At 47.0% G+C, this 16846-nt stretch overlaps 2 protein-coding genes across 3 annotated transcripts in view; one reads left to right on the forward strand and one right to left on the reverse strand.

Annotated features, from left to right (window-relative positions):
• LOC134966344 (ATPase family AAA domain-containing protein 3) overlaps window positions 1-8376 on the reverse strand; it is a 256466-nt gene extending 248090 nt beyond the window's left edge. The window contains exon 1 of the mRNA XM_063943015.1: window positions 8043-8376. Within this exon, the coding sequence (XP_063799085.1) occupies window positions 8043-8235 (193 nt within the window). The 5' untranslated portion in view covers window positions 8236-8376. The remainder of the gene's footprint in view (window positions 1-8042) is intronic.
• The window catches only part of LOC134966345 (uncharacterized), an 80445-nt gene continuing 71953 nt past the window's right edge, over window positions 8355-16846 (forward strand). Inside the window, exon 1 of one of the 2 annotated variants that reach the window (XM_063943016.1) lies at window positions 8355-8609. In XM_063943016.1, coding sequence (XP_063799086.1) covers window positions 8554-8609 — 56 coding nt within the window. In that variant the 5' untranslated portion in view covers window positions 8355-8553. The remainder of the gene's footprint in view (window positions 8610-16846) is intronic. The other variant, XM_063943017.1, reaches the window with a different exon arrangement.

The raw sequence follows: 16846 nt of genomic DNA on the forward strand, positions 1-16846 counted from the left end.
GCATTTCCTGCAGATCCGGATACCAGGCCCTTCGCGGCCAGTCTGGAACAATGAGAATTGTCTGTACTCCTCTTTTTCTTATGATTCTCAACACCTTGGGGATGAGAGGAAGAGGAGGAGACACATAGACCGACTGGAACACCCACGGTGTCACCGCCTGAGGGTCTCTTGACCTGGCGCAATACCTCTGTAGTTTTTTGTTGAGGCGGGACGCCATCATGTCTATTTGGGGCAGTCCCCACCGACTTGCAATCTGTGCGAAGACTTCCTGATGAAGTCCCCACTCTCCTGGATGTAGATCGTGTCTGCTGAGGAAGTCTGCTTCCCAGTTGTCCACCCCCGGAATGAACACTGCTGACAGTGCGCTGACATGATTTTCCACCCAGCGAAGAATCCTGGTGGCTTCAGTCATTGCCACTCTGCTCCTTGTGCCGCCTTTGCGGTTTACATGAGCCACTGCGGTGATGTTGTCTGACTGAATCAGAACCGGTAGATCGCGAAGCAAAGTCTCCGCTTGACGAAGAGCGTTGTATATGGCCCTCAGCTCCAGGACGTTGATGTGAAGACAAGTCTCCTGGCAAGACCTTGGAAGTTTCTTCCCTGTGTGACTGCTCCCCAACCTCGGAGGCTCGCGCCCGTGGTTACCAGAATCCAATCCTGAATGCCGGACCTGCGACCCTCTAGAAGGTGAGCACTCTGCAGCCACCACAGGAGAGATACCCTGGCCCTGGGGGACAGGGTGATTAACTGATGAATCTGTAGATGTGACCCGGACCACTTGTCCAGTAGGTCCCATTGGAAAGTCCTCGCATGGAACCTGCCGAAGGGAATGGCCTTGTAAGACGCCACCATCTCTCCCAGGACTCGAGTGCAGTGATGCACTGACACCTGTTTTGGCTTCAATAGGACCCTGACCAGAGTCACGAGTTCCTGGGCCTTTTCTATCGGAAGATAAACCCTTTTCTGGTCCGTATCCAGGATCATGCCTAAGAAGGTCAAACGAGTCGTAGGAACCAACTGTGACTTTGGGATATTGAGAATCCAGCCGTGTTGCTGCAACACCTTTATTGAAAGTGACACGCTGTTCAACAACTGCTCTCGTGATCTCGCTTTTATGAGGAGATTGTCCAAGTACGGGATAATTGTGACACCCTGCTTGCGCAGGAGCACCATCATCTCCGCCATTACCTTGGTGAAAATCCTCGGGGCCGTGGAAAGCCCAAACGGCAATGTCTGAAATTGGTAATGACACTCCTGTACCGCAAATCTCAGGTACGCCTGATGAGGTGGATAAATGGGAACATGAAGGTATGCATCCTTTATGTCCAGTGATACCATAAAATCCCCCCCTTCTAGGCTGGCGATGATCGTTCCATATTGAACTTGAACCTTTTCAAGTATAGGTTCAAGGATTTTAAATTTAGAATGGGTCCAACCGAACCGTCCGGTTTCGGGACTACCAACAGGGTTGAGTAATACCCCTTCCCTTGTGGAAGCAGGGGAATTTTGACCACTACCTGTTGAAGACACAATTTGTGAATCGCATTTAAAACTATCTCCCTTTCTGGGGGAGAAGCTGGCAGGGCCGATTTGAAAAACTGGCGAGGAGGCACCTCTTCGAATTCCAGCTTGTACCCCTGGGAAACAATTTCTATTGACCAGGGATCCACCTGTGAGTGAACCCAGATGTGGCTGAAAAGTCGAAGACGTGCCCCCACTGGGGCGGACTCCCTCAGCGGAGCCCCAGCGTCATGCGGTGGATTTTGTAGAGGTCGGGGAGGACTTCTGCTCCTGGGAACTAGCTGTGGTAGGCAGCTTTTTCCCTCTGCCCTTACCTCTGGCAAGAAAGGACGATCCTCGTACTCTCTTGTTTCTATTTAACCGAAAGGACTGCATCTGATAATGTGGCGCTTTCTTAGGCTGTGAGGGAATATAAGGCAAAAAATTTGATTTACCTGCCGTAGCTGTGGAAACCAGGTCCGAAAGACCTTCCCCAAACAATTCCTCACCCCTGTAAGGTAAAACCTCCATATGCCTCTTTGAGTCGGCATCACCAGTCCATTGCCGGGTCCATAGGACTCGTCTAGCAGAAATCGCCATAGCGTTGACTCTAGAACCCAGTAGGCCAATGTCTCTTGGAGCATCTCTCATATATAAGACAGCATCTTTAATATGACCCAGGGTCAATAACATGGTATACTTATCCAGGGTATCAATATCCGCCGATAAGGTATCTGTCCACGCTATTACAGCGCTACAAACCCAAGCCGACGCTATCGCCGGTCTGAGTAAGGTACCAGAATGTGTGTAAATGGACTTCAAGGTAGTCTCCTGCCTGTGATCAGCAGGATCCCTGAGGGTAGCCGTATCTTGGGATGGCAGCGCTACCTTTTTGGACAAGCATGTCAACGCTTTGTCGACCCTTGGGGCGGATTCCCACCGTATCCTGTCCTTATTCGGGAAAGGATGTGCCATAAGAATCCTTTTGGGAATCTGCAGTTTTTTGTCTGGAGATTCCCAAGCCTTTTCAAATCACTCGTTCAGCTCATGAGACGGGGGAAAGGTTACATCAGGTTTCTTTTCCGTATACATGTGAACCCTCGTGTCAGGGACAGGGGGGTCCTCTGTGATATGCAAAACATCTTTTATTGCAATAATCATATATTGAATACTTTTAGCCAATTTTGGCTGTAACTTTGCATCATCGTAGTCGACACTGGAGTCAGAATCCGTGTCTACTATTTGGGATAGTGGGCGCTTTTGAGACCCCGAAGGTCCCTGTGACATAGGGGAAGGCAGGGCTCGACACCCTGTACATCCCTTGGACTCAGCTTTGTCCAACCTTTTGTGCAATAAATTCACATTAGCCCTTAAAACATTCCACATATCCAACCAGTCAGGCGTCGGTGTTGCCGACGAAGACACCACAGTCATTTGCTCCACCTCCTCCCAAGGAGAGCCTTCTACCTCAGACGTACCGACACACCACACACTCAGGGAATCCTCTTATCTGAAGACAGTTCTCCCTTAAGGTCCTTTGGAGAGACAGAGAGAGAGCATGCCAGCACACACCCAGCGCTAATGACCCAGGGAAAAAACACAATATGTTTACCCAGATAGCGCTGTTATCATCTATTTTGTGCCAAATTATGTGCCCTACCACCTTCTTAAAAACCCTTTGGTAAGCAGGGGAGAGTCCGGGGAGCTACCTCTCAGCGGTGTGCTGTGGAGAAAATGGCACTGGTGAGTGCTGAGGAACAAGCTCCGCCCCCTCAGCGGCGGGCTTCGGTCCCGCTGAAAAATTTAAAACAACTGGCGGGGGTCTCATATATACAGTGCCCAGCCTGTATATCACTATTTAAGCCACATTTGGAGGTCCTTATTGCTGCCCAGAGCGTCCCCCCTGCGCCTTGCACCCTTACAGTGACTGCCGTGTGTGTGCTGTGTGGGAGCAATGGCGCACAGCGTTACCAGCAGGCTCCCTGAAAATAAAAAACCTAACAAAATACTTTCTTTTCAGGAAACTCAGGAGAGCTCCCTGTAATGCACCCAGTCTCCTCTGGGCACAGTAATAAACTGAGGTCTGGAGGAGGGGCATACAGGGAGGAGCCAGTGCACACCCATACCTAAAGTTCTTTTTTAGTGCCCATGTCTCCTGCGGAGCCAGTCTATGCCCATGGTCCCGCATCCTCTAGGACGTAAGAGAAAAATGGGTTGGTAACGGTGTGTCACATGACATGCTGCCATTTTGTCATATTGCAGTAATGGCTACCAGGCATTAGGCAGACACTGATTGTGACCACTGATTATCTATTGCCGTTTTCTGAAAACAAAAAGGTAAGAAATTTGAATTATTGTAGTTTATAACAAAAGTTGAGGACATGTACTGTCAGAAATTATATTTTGCTAATCAGTGCTTCATGTGGTTTTATGTTAGTGAAAGAGTTAAAACAAGATGATGAGATATGGTACCCATCTGAAAACATTGGGGCAGATGTATTAACCTGGAGAAGGCATAAGGAAGTGATAAACCAGTGATATGTGCAAGGTGATAAATGCACCAGCCAATCAGCTCCTAACTGTTAATTGACATATTGGAGCAGATTGGCTGGTTCGTTTATCACCTTGCACATATCACTGGTTTATCACTTCCTTATGCCTTCTCCAGGTTTATACATCTGCCCCTTTGTTAGAAAGGTAAAATTACCCTGTATCAGTTAATGCAAGGGGCCTTTTTTCATTTCCTGATTAATGTATTTGATGGTTACGTCCGTGACGATTTTCGGGATACATCCGTTACACATAGAGGTCGATTCAATTCAGCGCAAGTTGAATTTCGCCGGGAATTAGCTCCCGGCGCTATTCATTTCACCTCAAGTTAAGTCGGCGAATGCCCGTTCTCCCGGACTAAACAGGTTGATTTGTCGGGAGAAAGGGCATTCTCCGACTTAACTCCCCGCCGCGATGCTGATTCCCGACATAATCAGCCTCGCGCCGGCCGCACTTTTGTAAAATTTCCTCTCTCATCCCCCGGGGGTGAGAGAAGAATTCCCGACAATTGAGTGTCACTTGGCGCTGTATTGAATAGCGCCGGGAGCTAATTCCCGGCGCTATTCAACGCGCCGGGAGCTAATTCCCGGCGCTATTCAACTGTCTGTGAATTGAATCGACACCATACAGTCCATTAAATATTGTCAAGGTAATAAGAATGACTTTCCTGAAAACTGTACTAAAACAATCTGTGTGGGTTATACTTTATTGTAAAAAAGTATGGAATAAATCTCTGTTGTAGTTTCAGAGAAATCAGACATGTATTTGATGTCAGAAATTACCATGTCCTATCCTGGTTACATCCGGCACATTTAAACAATGTATTTATTTACAGCAGACAACAATGGTGAGGCTTGTTCACAATTTATATTATTATTCACCAGTGGTAGATACAATTGTGGCAACATTTGCTTCTTTATGTGCATTTTAAATTTGAAGCAATCCAGATGTCCATCACAAACATTGTACCTGAGAGTAAAGGCCAGTACTCACGACCCGATTTGGGAGAGATGTGTGCTGAGCGAACCTCTCAGCACACATCTCTCCCACCGCTCATCACAGCGATGCGTGCTGAGCGTGCGGGGGGGGGGGGGGGAGACGGGGGGGCGCTCATTTCACCCAGCGGGTGAAATGAGCGACCTGCTAGATTGGCCTGCACGGCAGGCCAATATAGCACCAGCAATAGCGATGCACGGGGCTGCGCATCGCTATCGCTGTGGGGGGTACACACGGAGCGATCCTGCTTAAAATCTAAGCAATCTAGTCAGATTGCTTAGATTTTAAGCAGCGATCGCTCCGTGAGTACCCCCCTTTACATCCGTTACTTTGGAATTGCCCTTTAATATTTTCTTTACAGGGGAACTACAGGTGTCAGTGTGCTCTTAATGTACAGGTATGTCGCCATTTGTGGTTCACCAAATGCCAGCATGCTGGGGCTGGCCTGCTGGAACCTGTGGGATGCTTGTAAATAACAATATTAACATACCATGATCCCCACGCATAGCACGCCTGTAGTTATTTGGGAGAGGGCGACAACTTACTTTTGTTTTCTGTATTTACGTTCTCCTCATGCTCGCGAGAGTTTCCTCTAAGTACTCCACTTTCCTCCAACAATCAAAAGACACAGTACTGGTAGGAAAATGGTCTTCTAGCAAAATGGTCTTCTAGCAAAAATGAACCATAGCATGCATGCTTACACATGGTAGTGACATCCACTAGGACAGGGACTGATTATTTATAAACCATTTCTTATACACCACATACATTTTTTGCAGTGCTTTACAGAGAATATTTGACCAATCACAACAATCCCTGCCCCCAGTGGAGTTTACAATCTATATTCCACATCACATGCATGTGCGCGCACGCACACACACACACACACACACACACACACTAAGGTTAATTTATGAAAGGAGCCAATTAACCTATCAGTATATTTTTGGTATGTGGAATGAAACCCACACAAGTAAAGGGAGGAAATATAAACTCCACACAGTTAGGGTATTGGTGGGAATCAAACCCAAGACCTCAGTGTTATGAGGCAGTAATATTAACCATTTCCCCAACTGTGTGGTTAAAGTATTCTCTGTAACTCTGTAAAGGGCTGCATACTATATGTGCACTATATAAAGAACTGTTCAGAAATAAAGGCAACAAACAATGCCAAATTCATTACCTAACATTATAGCCATGTAAAATGTAATCCAGAACTATTTGTATACTGGAATATATAGTAAAATTAAAAAAACTATATGAAGCTAAATACATCATCACAAGCAATATGTGCCCTTGACATCATGTGAGCATTAGTGCAAAGTAAGAGATCACAGACCAAAATGAATGATGCAACTATGGGTAAACAGTGACATATCACACTGACTCAGTCGGGAAGAGGCGCATTTAGCCACAATAGAAGCAAGGACATTATACAAACCACAATAAAGATTATGGGATGGCACGGTTTACATGCAGCTCGTTAGTGCCGACACAACCTTGGCCAGGAAAAGAACTCTCTAAATGAAGTCTCAAACATCAGAGACAACAAAACATTGATCTGTGTTACAGAGAGGTGCTGGGTCTGATTCATGTAGGTTAGTAAAGCAAAAAAGCATGCAAATGAGCAAAACCACGTTGCACTGCATGTGTGGCAAATGTAACATGTGCAGAGAGATTTATATTTGGGTGTGTTCAAATTTAAATTGCAGTGTAAAAATAAATCTGTACAACATTTGTTGGCTACATAAAAAAAGAAAAAAATCTGCCAGTATTTACTCGGCACAGAAAAAAATATAAATGTATTTGCTCCCTTTTCATAGCAACATGGTATGTTCCAGACACAAAGATGCTTGCTTTTTTTGCTTTATTTACAAACATGAATCAGGCCCAATGTATCTTATAAGTTTGTATATGTTTTGATTATTTTGTACACGCACTCCTACATGTACAAAAACTTTTACCTTGGTTTTTCTTTGTGCTTACATTTGTCTTTACTTGTTTTTCAACAAAGTTTCTGGCATTTAGAGATGTTTCTCATTATTACCCTTATTAACAAAAAAACAAAAAAAACACACAACAACAACAGTTGTACCATAGCTAAAGCAGGGACGTGCTGGAAGGTCAATGGCTCAGGAGGCACTGGCTAGTACCAGAGCAAGATTTACACACAGTATACGAGTCCAATGGTTCATGTAGCATTACACAAAGATGCAGCAGTATATACTGCTGGAAATTTGGTGAGTTTTGACCAGAGATGTGCGGAGAAGATAGGTACTGCCTCACCTGCCATAGACTTTTTAGTCCAGTTTTGACTGTAAAAATGATTAGAATAATGCAGAGAGGATATTTCTAATATATTATTTGTATTCTTCATATACTTTATATAATCAAAACTCTGGCTCGACGTTAGCATGACAGGAAAGGCTCTCTCGCCTCACATCATTGAGCTAAAAGCAAAAATAACTGCAACCCAAGTGATTTAAAAGCTATTGTGAAGAATAAAAGCCAGAAAGTTGCAACAGCGTATACAGTAAAAGCTGTGATGATACAACACTAACCATACAGTACCACCACATTACTCTAAGTAAGGTGTGACCTGTAATACATGTGATTGTCATCTCTTCTATAAAGCCCTCATGTGTGGTCATATACTAACCAACCCACCCCCTAGGTTACACAGTCATGCTGGTTATATAGTCACAGGTACTACAGCTGGTCACTGGCAGGGGTCACTGTCACTTGCCAGCTACCAGCAAATCCCAGCATGTTAAGTGACAGCTAGTTGGCCAAGCATGCTGGGCCTTGTAGTCACCACAGGTGGGATGTGGAGCTACAATCAGACTCTGCCTGGCAGGGCATGCTGGCACTTGTGTTTTCACACAGACTGAGCAATCACTGTGAGAATATACCAGAAAGCGAGTCTGCTCTGTCATGTTTAAGCTATGCTGGTCCTTGTAGTTCCACCACAGCAATGTTCTCCCCCGGCCACTTACGTGACTGGTCGAGCTCCCGGGCAGCTTTGGCTGCTCTCTCAAGGCCGGTGGGGTCAAAGTTGCTCCATTTGTCCTTGGGTTTGTTCTTATCCCCTCCGTCCCCATCTCCCCCAGGGGGTGGAGGTGGCACCGGCATGCCAGGTACATCTGGAGGGGCCGGCTGCCCCTTGTTATAGCCGAATAACCAGGACATGGCGGAGAGAGAAGCTCACACTGATCACCTCTCACTGACACACGTGGGGCGCACAGCACCCTGCCGCGCATGCGCACACACCTCCCCTCCGCAAGGTCACTTTCCGTACAGCCGGCTCACCGGTGACGACACAGCCATACCAGACTGCTATTGGCTATTCCGTAGCCGGCGGCCAGACTACTATCCGACGGTAGCCCTGCAGGCTCAAAACTCTTGAGACTAAGAAAAGCGAAAAATTGGCTGTGAGATTTCCGCTTAGCAACGTCTTGTTTGGCTCCTCCCTTAGTAACAAGGGACAGAAGCGGAGAAGCTGCAGCTATGGCTCAGACAGCGGAGGGAGCGTTTGTTCTGCACGGGAGGAAAGCAGCCCTCAGGTACGGGGGACAGGGCAAGGTGCGCTGATACGGGGCAGGCGGTCACTTAGACCGAGCCATCATACAGGTGGAGTCTCCGAAAAAGAAATCATTGAAGCAATTGTACATGTCTCAGCATGTCAGCTGCTTGCCCTGCCTGCTAGAGGGCACTGATGCCTGAGATCGATCGATCTATCTATCTATCTATCTATCTATCTATCTATCTATCTATCTATCCTGGGGGAGGGTTCCCATTGGTTCCTATGTAAGGTATAACTATTGTGTCTTGTTCTACCAACAATAAACAGAACACCTGTAGCACTAGGCTAGCATGGCTGCCCGTCAGTATACACTCACTATACAGGTGCCGCCTACTGCTGATACATAAGATTACCATTATATAACGTGAGTATTAAAAAAATAAAACAAAATCCCATTTTATTACATAACCTGTAATAGCAAATCCAGAAGTGCCCTCTGCTACCAACAAAGCAATGAGTGAGCATCTACTGAATAAATAGGATGTGCTGTGGGAGAATCCCGAGCGCTGTGTTCTGGATGCATCCACTATCTCTCCTCAGTTTCCCACAGCTATATCCTTGGGGATGCAGTTAATATACCGACTGTCGGTACCCCGGCATAACCATGATAACACTGACAATGTATGCTGCGAGATGGGATTTCACTGTGCTTGCTGTCATGGAAACCTCTGCCATAGGCCCACACATCCTCCTAGAACTGCATGGAATAGGAGATTAGTAATGTGGTTATTAGCTATACCATTTTTCTCACAGCTTCAGATGATGATTAGACTGGAATGTATTTTTTCCCAGCCTCTGGAATAAACCATTAAAAGTCCCTCCTTGTAACATCATAGGGATCCTTAATATTTGGAGGTACACCAAAGACATCCGATATCCCACAGATATTATTTAATACGTATGCCCCTAAGAGTTTTCTCTGTAGTACTCTTAGGCCCTCATTCCGAGTTGATCGCTAGCTGCTTTCATTCGCAGCGCGGCGATTAGGTAAAAAAGCAGCAGTTCTGCGCATGCGTATGGGGCGCAATGCGCACACGCGACGTACTTTCACAAAAGCCGATGCAGTTTCACACAAGGTCTAGCGACGCTTTTCAGTCGCACTGTTGGCCGCTGAGTGATTGACAGGAATGGGGCGTTTCTGGGAGGTTACTGACCGTTTTCCGGGAGTGTGCTGAAAAACGCAGGCGTGTCAGATACAAACGCAGGCGTGCCTGGGGAAACGGGGGAGTGGCTGGCCAAACGCAGGGCGTGTTTGTGACGTCAAAACAGGAACTAAATAGTCTGAAGTGATCGCAAGGTAGGAGTAGGTCTGCAGCTACTCAAAAACTGCTTGATAAAATTTAGACGCCGTTCTGCGATCCTTTCGGTCGCACTTCTGCTAAGCTAAGATACACTCCCAGAGGGCGGCGGCTTAGCTTTTGCACTGCTGTTAAAAGCAGCTAGCGAGCGATCAACTCGGAATGAGGGCCTTAGTTCAGTCTGTAACGTCTTTGGGGGTAATTCAGAGTTGATTGTAGCAGCAAATTTGTTAGCAGTTGGGCAAAACCATGGCCTTCATTTCGAGTTGTTCGCTCGGTAATTTTCTTAGCATCACAGCGATTTTCCGCTAATTGCGCATGCGCAATGTTCGCACTGCGACTGCGCCAAGTAAATTTGCCAAGAAATTTGGTATTTTACTCACGGCATTACGAGGTTTTTTCTTCGTTCTGGTGATCGTAATGTGATTGACAGGAAGTGGGTGTTTCTGGGTGGAAACTGGCCGTTTTATGGGTGTGTGTGAAAAAACGCTGCAGTTTCTGGGAAAAACGCGGGAACTGCTGGAGAAACGGGGGAGTGTCTGGGCGAACGCTGGGTGTGTTTGTGACGTCAAACCAGGAACGAAACTGACTGAACTGATCGCAGTGGCAGAGTAAGTATCGAGCTACTCAGAAACTGCAAAGAAATTTGTAATCGCAATTTGAGAATCTTTCGTTCGCAATTTTGCTAAGCTAAGATTCACTCCCAGTAGGAGGCGGCTTAGCATGTGCAATGCTGCTAAAAGCAGCTTGCGAGCGAACAACTCGGAATGAGGGCCCATGTGCACTGCAGTTGTGGCAGATATAACATTTGCAGAGAGAGTTAGATTTGGGTGGGTCATTTTGTATCTATGCAGGGTAAATACTGGCTGCTTTATTTCTACACTGCAATTTAGATTTCAGTTTGAACATACCCCACCCAAATCTAACTCTTTCCACACATGTAATATCTGCCCCCCCCTACAGTGCACATGGTTTTGCCCAACTGCTAACAAATGTGTTGCCACGATCAGGTCTGAATTACCCCCTTTGTCTCCTCACACTGCTTGTGACTGATATGCAAAGAAGTGCCCCAGCACATACAAGCTTTACAACAACGCAGTGTTGAAATAAATTGGTACCAGTCATCTAATCTGATGGAGAAATAACAGGTAGATCTTTATTTACATCTTCCTACTTTACTCTGTAGCACAGTTATCTTAGTGACACACGCGGTAGTATCACTTGGCATAAGAGGTGACACTTTTATGCATTGAATTTGTCATTATTATCTCTTAATACTCTGCTTCTATTCACTTGTGGTCACACCAGTGTGTTCGCAGATTTTCAGGTGCTGGCTTCCCCTCAGTCCATCCTTGACTACATTTCGGTACTATCAAATGCAGTCTGTAACGAGATGCCTGTAAGGGTGAGAACCTCATGCATCGTTCATCTAATATGCAGGTCAGGATGGAAGCATCTTGCTTAATCTTAGTACGCATGGTTCTCTTCAGCGTTACTGGTCTCTCTATGTCTACTAGAGCTTCCCAATCAGAACTAGGGCACTCTCCAGTATCAGGGGACACTGACACACTTGAAAGTTGTGATCACTTGGCACCAGTCAGCCAGCTGAGAGTTGAAAGTTTACAACTTCGACTCAGACTGGCATAACTCAAACTTTTTAAAGACTTGTGTCCCTTGTACACTCTAATACCTCTAAAGGTGTCACACTCCTCACATGTCACAAGGGGTGTCATATTCGCTCACTAACACCTCTAGGGGCATTATGCAAGATGTGCTGTGTACTTACAGTATATATATCACAAAAACTAATCGTGTGACACCTGTGTCAACAGATGTATCACATCACCAAAATATTGGCAATCCATGCTCTATATATTAGCATAGTTGCCTACTTACTCATAATATCTTGGAGACACCTTTATAAGGGCAATATCTCCTGGACTCTTGGGAGAGCAGGTAATTCACCAGTAAGGGCCCTTTCCCGACTGCAAGATGCGCTGTGGCTGGCATGTCCAAATGTTCAAGTCTTTAAGGGTTAAATGCAGACACAAGTGCAGTTTCCTTCCTATTTTGTTGTGACATGCTCCAATATACCTGTGATCTGATTAGCAACATGGATTAGAAGGCCTAAATCCGATTTGTATGCACATGCCTAAGCAGCTGCAGTCTTTCTAGTCTATGGACTTGCTAATCATTGCAAGTGAAGTTGCCGCCCAGAAAAGACTAGGGGCCTAATTCAGACCTAATCGCTAGGCTGCGTTTTCATACAGCGGGCGATCAGGTCTAAACTGCGCATGCATATGCACCACAATGCGCAGGCGCGTCGCATGGGTACAAAGCAGATCACCGCTCAGCGATGGGTTTGTGCGAAGAATCCATTCGCACCAGCGTTCGCAAGGAGATTGACAGGAGAAAGCCATTTATGGGTGGCAACTGACCGTTTTCTGGGAGTTTTGGAAAAATGCAGGCATGTCCAAAGCGTTTGCAGGGCGGGTGCCTGACGTCAATTTCGGCCCTGAACAGGCTGAAGTGATCGCAGCGGCTGAGTAAGTCCTGGGCTACTCAGACCGCACAAAATCTGTTTGTACAGCTCTGTTACACATGCGTTCACACACTTGCAAAGCGAAAATACACTCCCGTATGGGCGGCGACTATGCGAACGCAGCACTGCAAACAACCCCTAGCGAGTGAACAGGTCTGAATTAGGCCCTATGGACACCCACCAGAGGCATCGCAAAGTCCTCAGCTACTGCGTACACATATGCAGCATCAACACAGTAATGAGGAACATCAACGCTCTGAGTGAGTCTGTGGTCACTCAGACTGGATGCAGCAGTAGCAATGCTTGCGCCATATTTCTCTATGTATATGTTCGCAGATATGCTCCAAACACGGACATGACATGCCACTCATCGTTACCTCACCCCAAATAATCCCTTCCTGTCAATCACTCTGAATTGAAATTCTCACTGCGAGCGTTATTGCAAAAGTACCTTGGCACTTGCGCATTACAATCGCAGCACATGCGCAGTCCATCGATACTCAGTTGCGTGAACATCGGCATTGCATACAAATCTGCATTAGGCCCAGAGAAGCGTGATAGTGGCAGCTGCAGGTGTGAAAAATGATGCTTTTCTGATGAGAGGAGACGTGCGGGTCGGTAGCTCCTTGCGGAATGCAGTCTTGCTGCGGTTATGGGGCTCTTTTCCACACTACTACAAACAATTTATTACGAATTTTCCAGGTTAAGGGCCCTTTTACACCCACAACATTATTTGATATTATTCATGTCTCCTAAATAGTATAATAAAAAAAAAAAATTAGTATAAAATTGCATATACTGTACATAGTAAAAGTTTACAAAAAAAGCTGGTCTGGATATTTCAATAAAAAATCTTGTAGTTCCCAAACTGCCCCTGGTTTCAGACACAACTGCTGCAAAAGACTCAAGGAAAGCCACAAATATGTACCATTAGGCCCTATGAGGCGGGATCCCATCCCCTCAACAGACTCCACCCCCTCATCAGACCCCACCCCCTTTAGGGCTGTTTCCGTAAATTTCCCGGGCTGGTTTTACATCCCAATCCGTCCCTGGGGGAGTCAAATAATTTATCTGATCCTTAAAATACAGCTGTAGAGGGACCATGGCAATAGAAGCGCCGCTATAGTAGCGCCGCTATAGTATACAGCACCGCTATAGTATATCAAGTCACAGCTGTCTTTTCAAATGACTTAACTGATTATTCCTTGTGCAGAAAAAAAGATTGCCATTTGCTTTTTCAGGGTAAACAACAGATATCTTTATTTAATTTAAGTTACATTGTAGTTTGTATTTATTTACATTTATATAAGAAAAGCTTCTAAAAATGAAATGTGTTAGTGTTGCCAATAGCAACCGGATTCTATCATTTTGTAGGGTGCAATAGAGAAATGATAGCTAGAATCTGATTGGTTGCTATGAGCAACACATTTTATTTTTAGAAACTTTAGTAAATCTAACCCTTAGTCTCTTTTCTGAAGGTGACATTTTATTAGTATATTGTTTTCAATTAGGGTAATTCAACTTTTGATTGTATTAATACTATAAATGTACAGCTCTATAGTATCGTGGGGCATTGTATACAGTGGCGGATCTTGCCACGGGCAAGCAGGACTTTTGCCCGGGGCGCCGCCTTCCGGAGGGCGCCGGCGCCATCCGGAGGGCGCCGCACCATGGCAAGATCCTCCACTGTCAGTGTGCGCCCCAGCAGTGTCCCCCCGCTGTGCCCCCCCTCCCGCTGTGAGAAGGGAACCAGACGCTATGCGTCTGGTTTCCCTTCGTGGCGCTGGTCCTCCCCCGCTCTGAAGGGAATCAGACGCTAAGCGTCTAGTTTCCCTTCATGGAGAGGACCTTTGGTGTGCGGTGCGCGATGACGTCATCGCGCACCGCACAGCATTGTGGCATAGACGCTAGGGGTCATAATTGACCTCTAGCGCTTATGCTGTGCTATGGGAGAGACGTCATGACTGACGTCTCTCCCATAGATCCGAGGAGAAGAGCGGCGCCGGTCTGCAGGGTCTGGAAACAGGAGCGGGGTACAGTAAGTATACTTTTTTTTTTTCTTTTTTTTTCAGCGGCGCTACAAATGGGGGGCGTGACTGACCACGCCCCCATGTTAAGCCACGCCCCTAACTTTTGCCCGGGGCGCCGCAAGGGCAAGAACCGGCCCTGATTGTATACACGCTTGTTTGCTTGATGTACAGTATTACTGTATTACAGCTGCAAGTGTCTTAACATGCATCTAACGGAACTGCATGTAAATCAGATTTTTCTTGCATGCTTTCTATTCTACATGTGTGGCACACTTACAGCACATGCCCACCTCTAACTTATTATTTATATAGCGCACACATATTCCATACCTCCCAACTTTGCCCCCTTCCAAAGAGGGACACACGCGCGGCGAAGCCGCGTGCGCTCCCGAAAAGGGTCGTGGCCTATGAAAAGGGGGTGTGACTTCGCGGGAGGACCCGCGATCGCGAGCCACTCCCCCGTTTTCGTCACTGAGGGGTCATGCCCAGCGCTCTGTGAGCCGCTGGCATGCCCCCTCTCCCCCTGTCTGCGCTGAATAGACGCTGTGCGCATGCGCACAGTGTCTATTCACCGCTGCTCTGTAAGCAGGGCAGCGACAGACAGAGCCTCCCAACTGCCCCCTCCACCGCGGGACACTGCGGCCCGCGGGTAGGACAGCGGGACAGACCCCAAAAAATTGGACTGTCCCGCGAAAATCGGGACAGTTGGGAGGTATGATATTCCACAGCACTTTACAAAGAATATTTTGGCCATGTGCATCAGTCCATGCCCCACTGGAGCAGATGTATTAACCTGGAGAAGGCATAAACCAGTGATATGTGCAAGGTGATAAAGGCACCAGCCAATCAGATCCTAACTGTTAATTTACATATTGGAGCTGATTGGCTGGTGCCTTTATCACCTTGCACATATCACTGGTTTATCACTTCGTTATGCCTTCTCCAGGTTAATACATCTGCCCCTATATTCCCTATGACGTGTACACACAGACACATTAACGCTAGAGTCAATTTTATTTGGAGCCAATTAACCTACCAGTATATTTTTGGATTGTGGGAGAAAACCAGTGTACCAGGAGGAAACCTACGCAAGTACAGGGAGAACATACAAACTCCACACAGGTATGGCTATGGTGGGAATTGAACCCATGACCTCAGCGCTGTGAGGTGGTAATGAGATTCTTGCTATACAGAATGATGCCTTTTGAGGATTGGGTTAGAAACATTTTACCTTCTATATTTATATATCCTAACTCATCTTTTGTATTTCTCTTACGTCCTAGTGGATACTGGGGTCTTGTACTTTAGTATCATGGGGTATAGATCGGGTCCACTGGAGCCTGGCACTTTAAAAACTTTTAGTGTGTGCATATGTGTGCTGGCTCCTCCCTTCTATGTCCCTCCTAACAGACTCAGTTTAGAAAAATGTGCTAGAGGAGCCGGGTGCACTTCTCTGGAGCTTCAGAGATTTTTCTTTTAAGTGTATTATTTTCAGGTAGTTCTGGTTGGCAACCAGACCAGGGCCGTAACTACGTGTGTGCCAAGTGGGCTTGGCACACAGCGCAGTTGCCCTGAGGGCAAATTGACTCATTACATGCCGCCTCTGAAGTCTGCGCCGTGCGCCGCAGCCACGCTGGAGGAGAGAGAAGCGCCGGAGGCAGCTGAGAAGGAGGAGGAGGGAGGGGACTGGAGCCGCAGCAGCGCTATTTCATTGGTAGTAAGCGCCGCTGCAGCATCCCCCTCTCCTTCCGTATAGGCTGCCCGGCGCTGCTGTGGATGCTGGGATGCGGTTCCTCCATCCCAGCATCCACAGCAGCGCCAGGCAACCAATACGGAAGGAGAGGGGGATGCTGCAGCGGCGCTTACTACCAATGACATAGCGCTGCTGCGGCTCCAGTCCCCCTCCCTCCTCCTCCTTGTCCGATGCCTGCACACTTCACAGAGGGAGATGCCAGCACGAGGAGCCTGTCAGCGGGGAGAAGGTAAGTATATCCCTCTCTCTCTCTCTCTCTCTCTCTCTCTGGGGGACACCGTCTGCCATAATGTGTAAAAAGGGGTCCTGGCTGCCGGAATGTGTAAAAAGGGGGCCTGGCTGCCGCAATGTGTAAAAAGGGGGCCTGGCTGCCGCAAAGGGGGCCTGGCTGCTGCAATGTGTAAAAAGGGGGACTGGCTGCCGCAATGTGTAAAAAGGGGGACTGGCTGCTGCAATGTGTAAAAAGGGGGACTAGCTGCCGCAATGTGTAAAAAGGGGGCCTGGCTGCCGCAATGTGTAAAAAGGGGTCCTGGCTGCCGCAATGTGTAAAAAGGGGGACTGGCTGCCGCAATGTGTAAAAAGGGGGCCTGGCTG

The sequence above is a fragment of the Pseudophryne corroboree genome, chromosome 10 (assembly GCF_028390025.1).
Source record: "Pseudophryne corroboree isolate aPseCor3 chromosome 10, aPseCor3.hap2, whole genome shotgun sequence".
NCBI classification, from domain to species: domain Eukaryota; kingdom Metazoa; phylum Chordata; class Amphibia; order Anura; family Myobatrachidae; genus Pseudophryne; species Pseudophryne corroboree.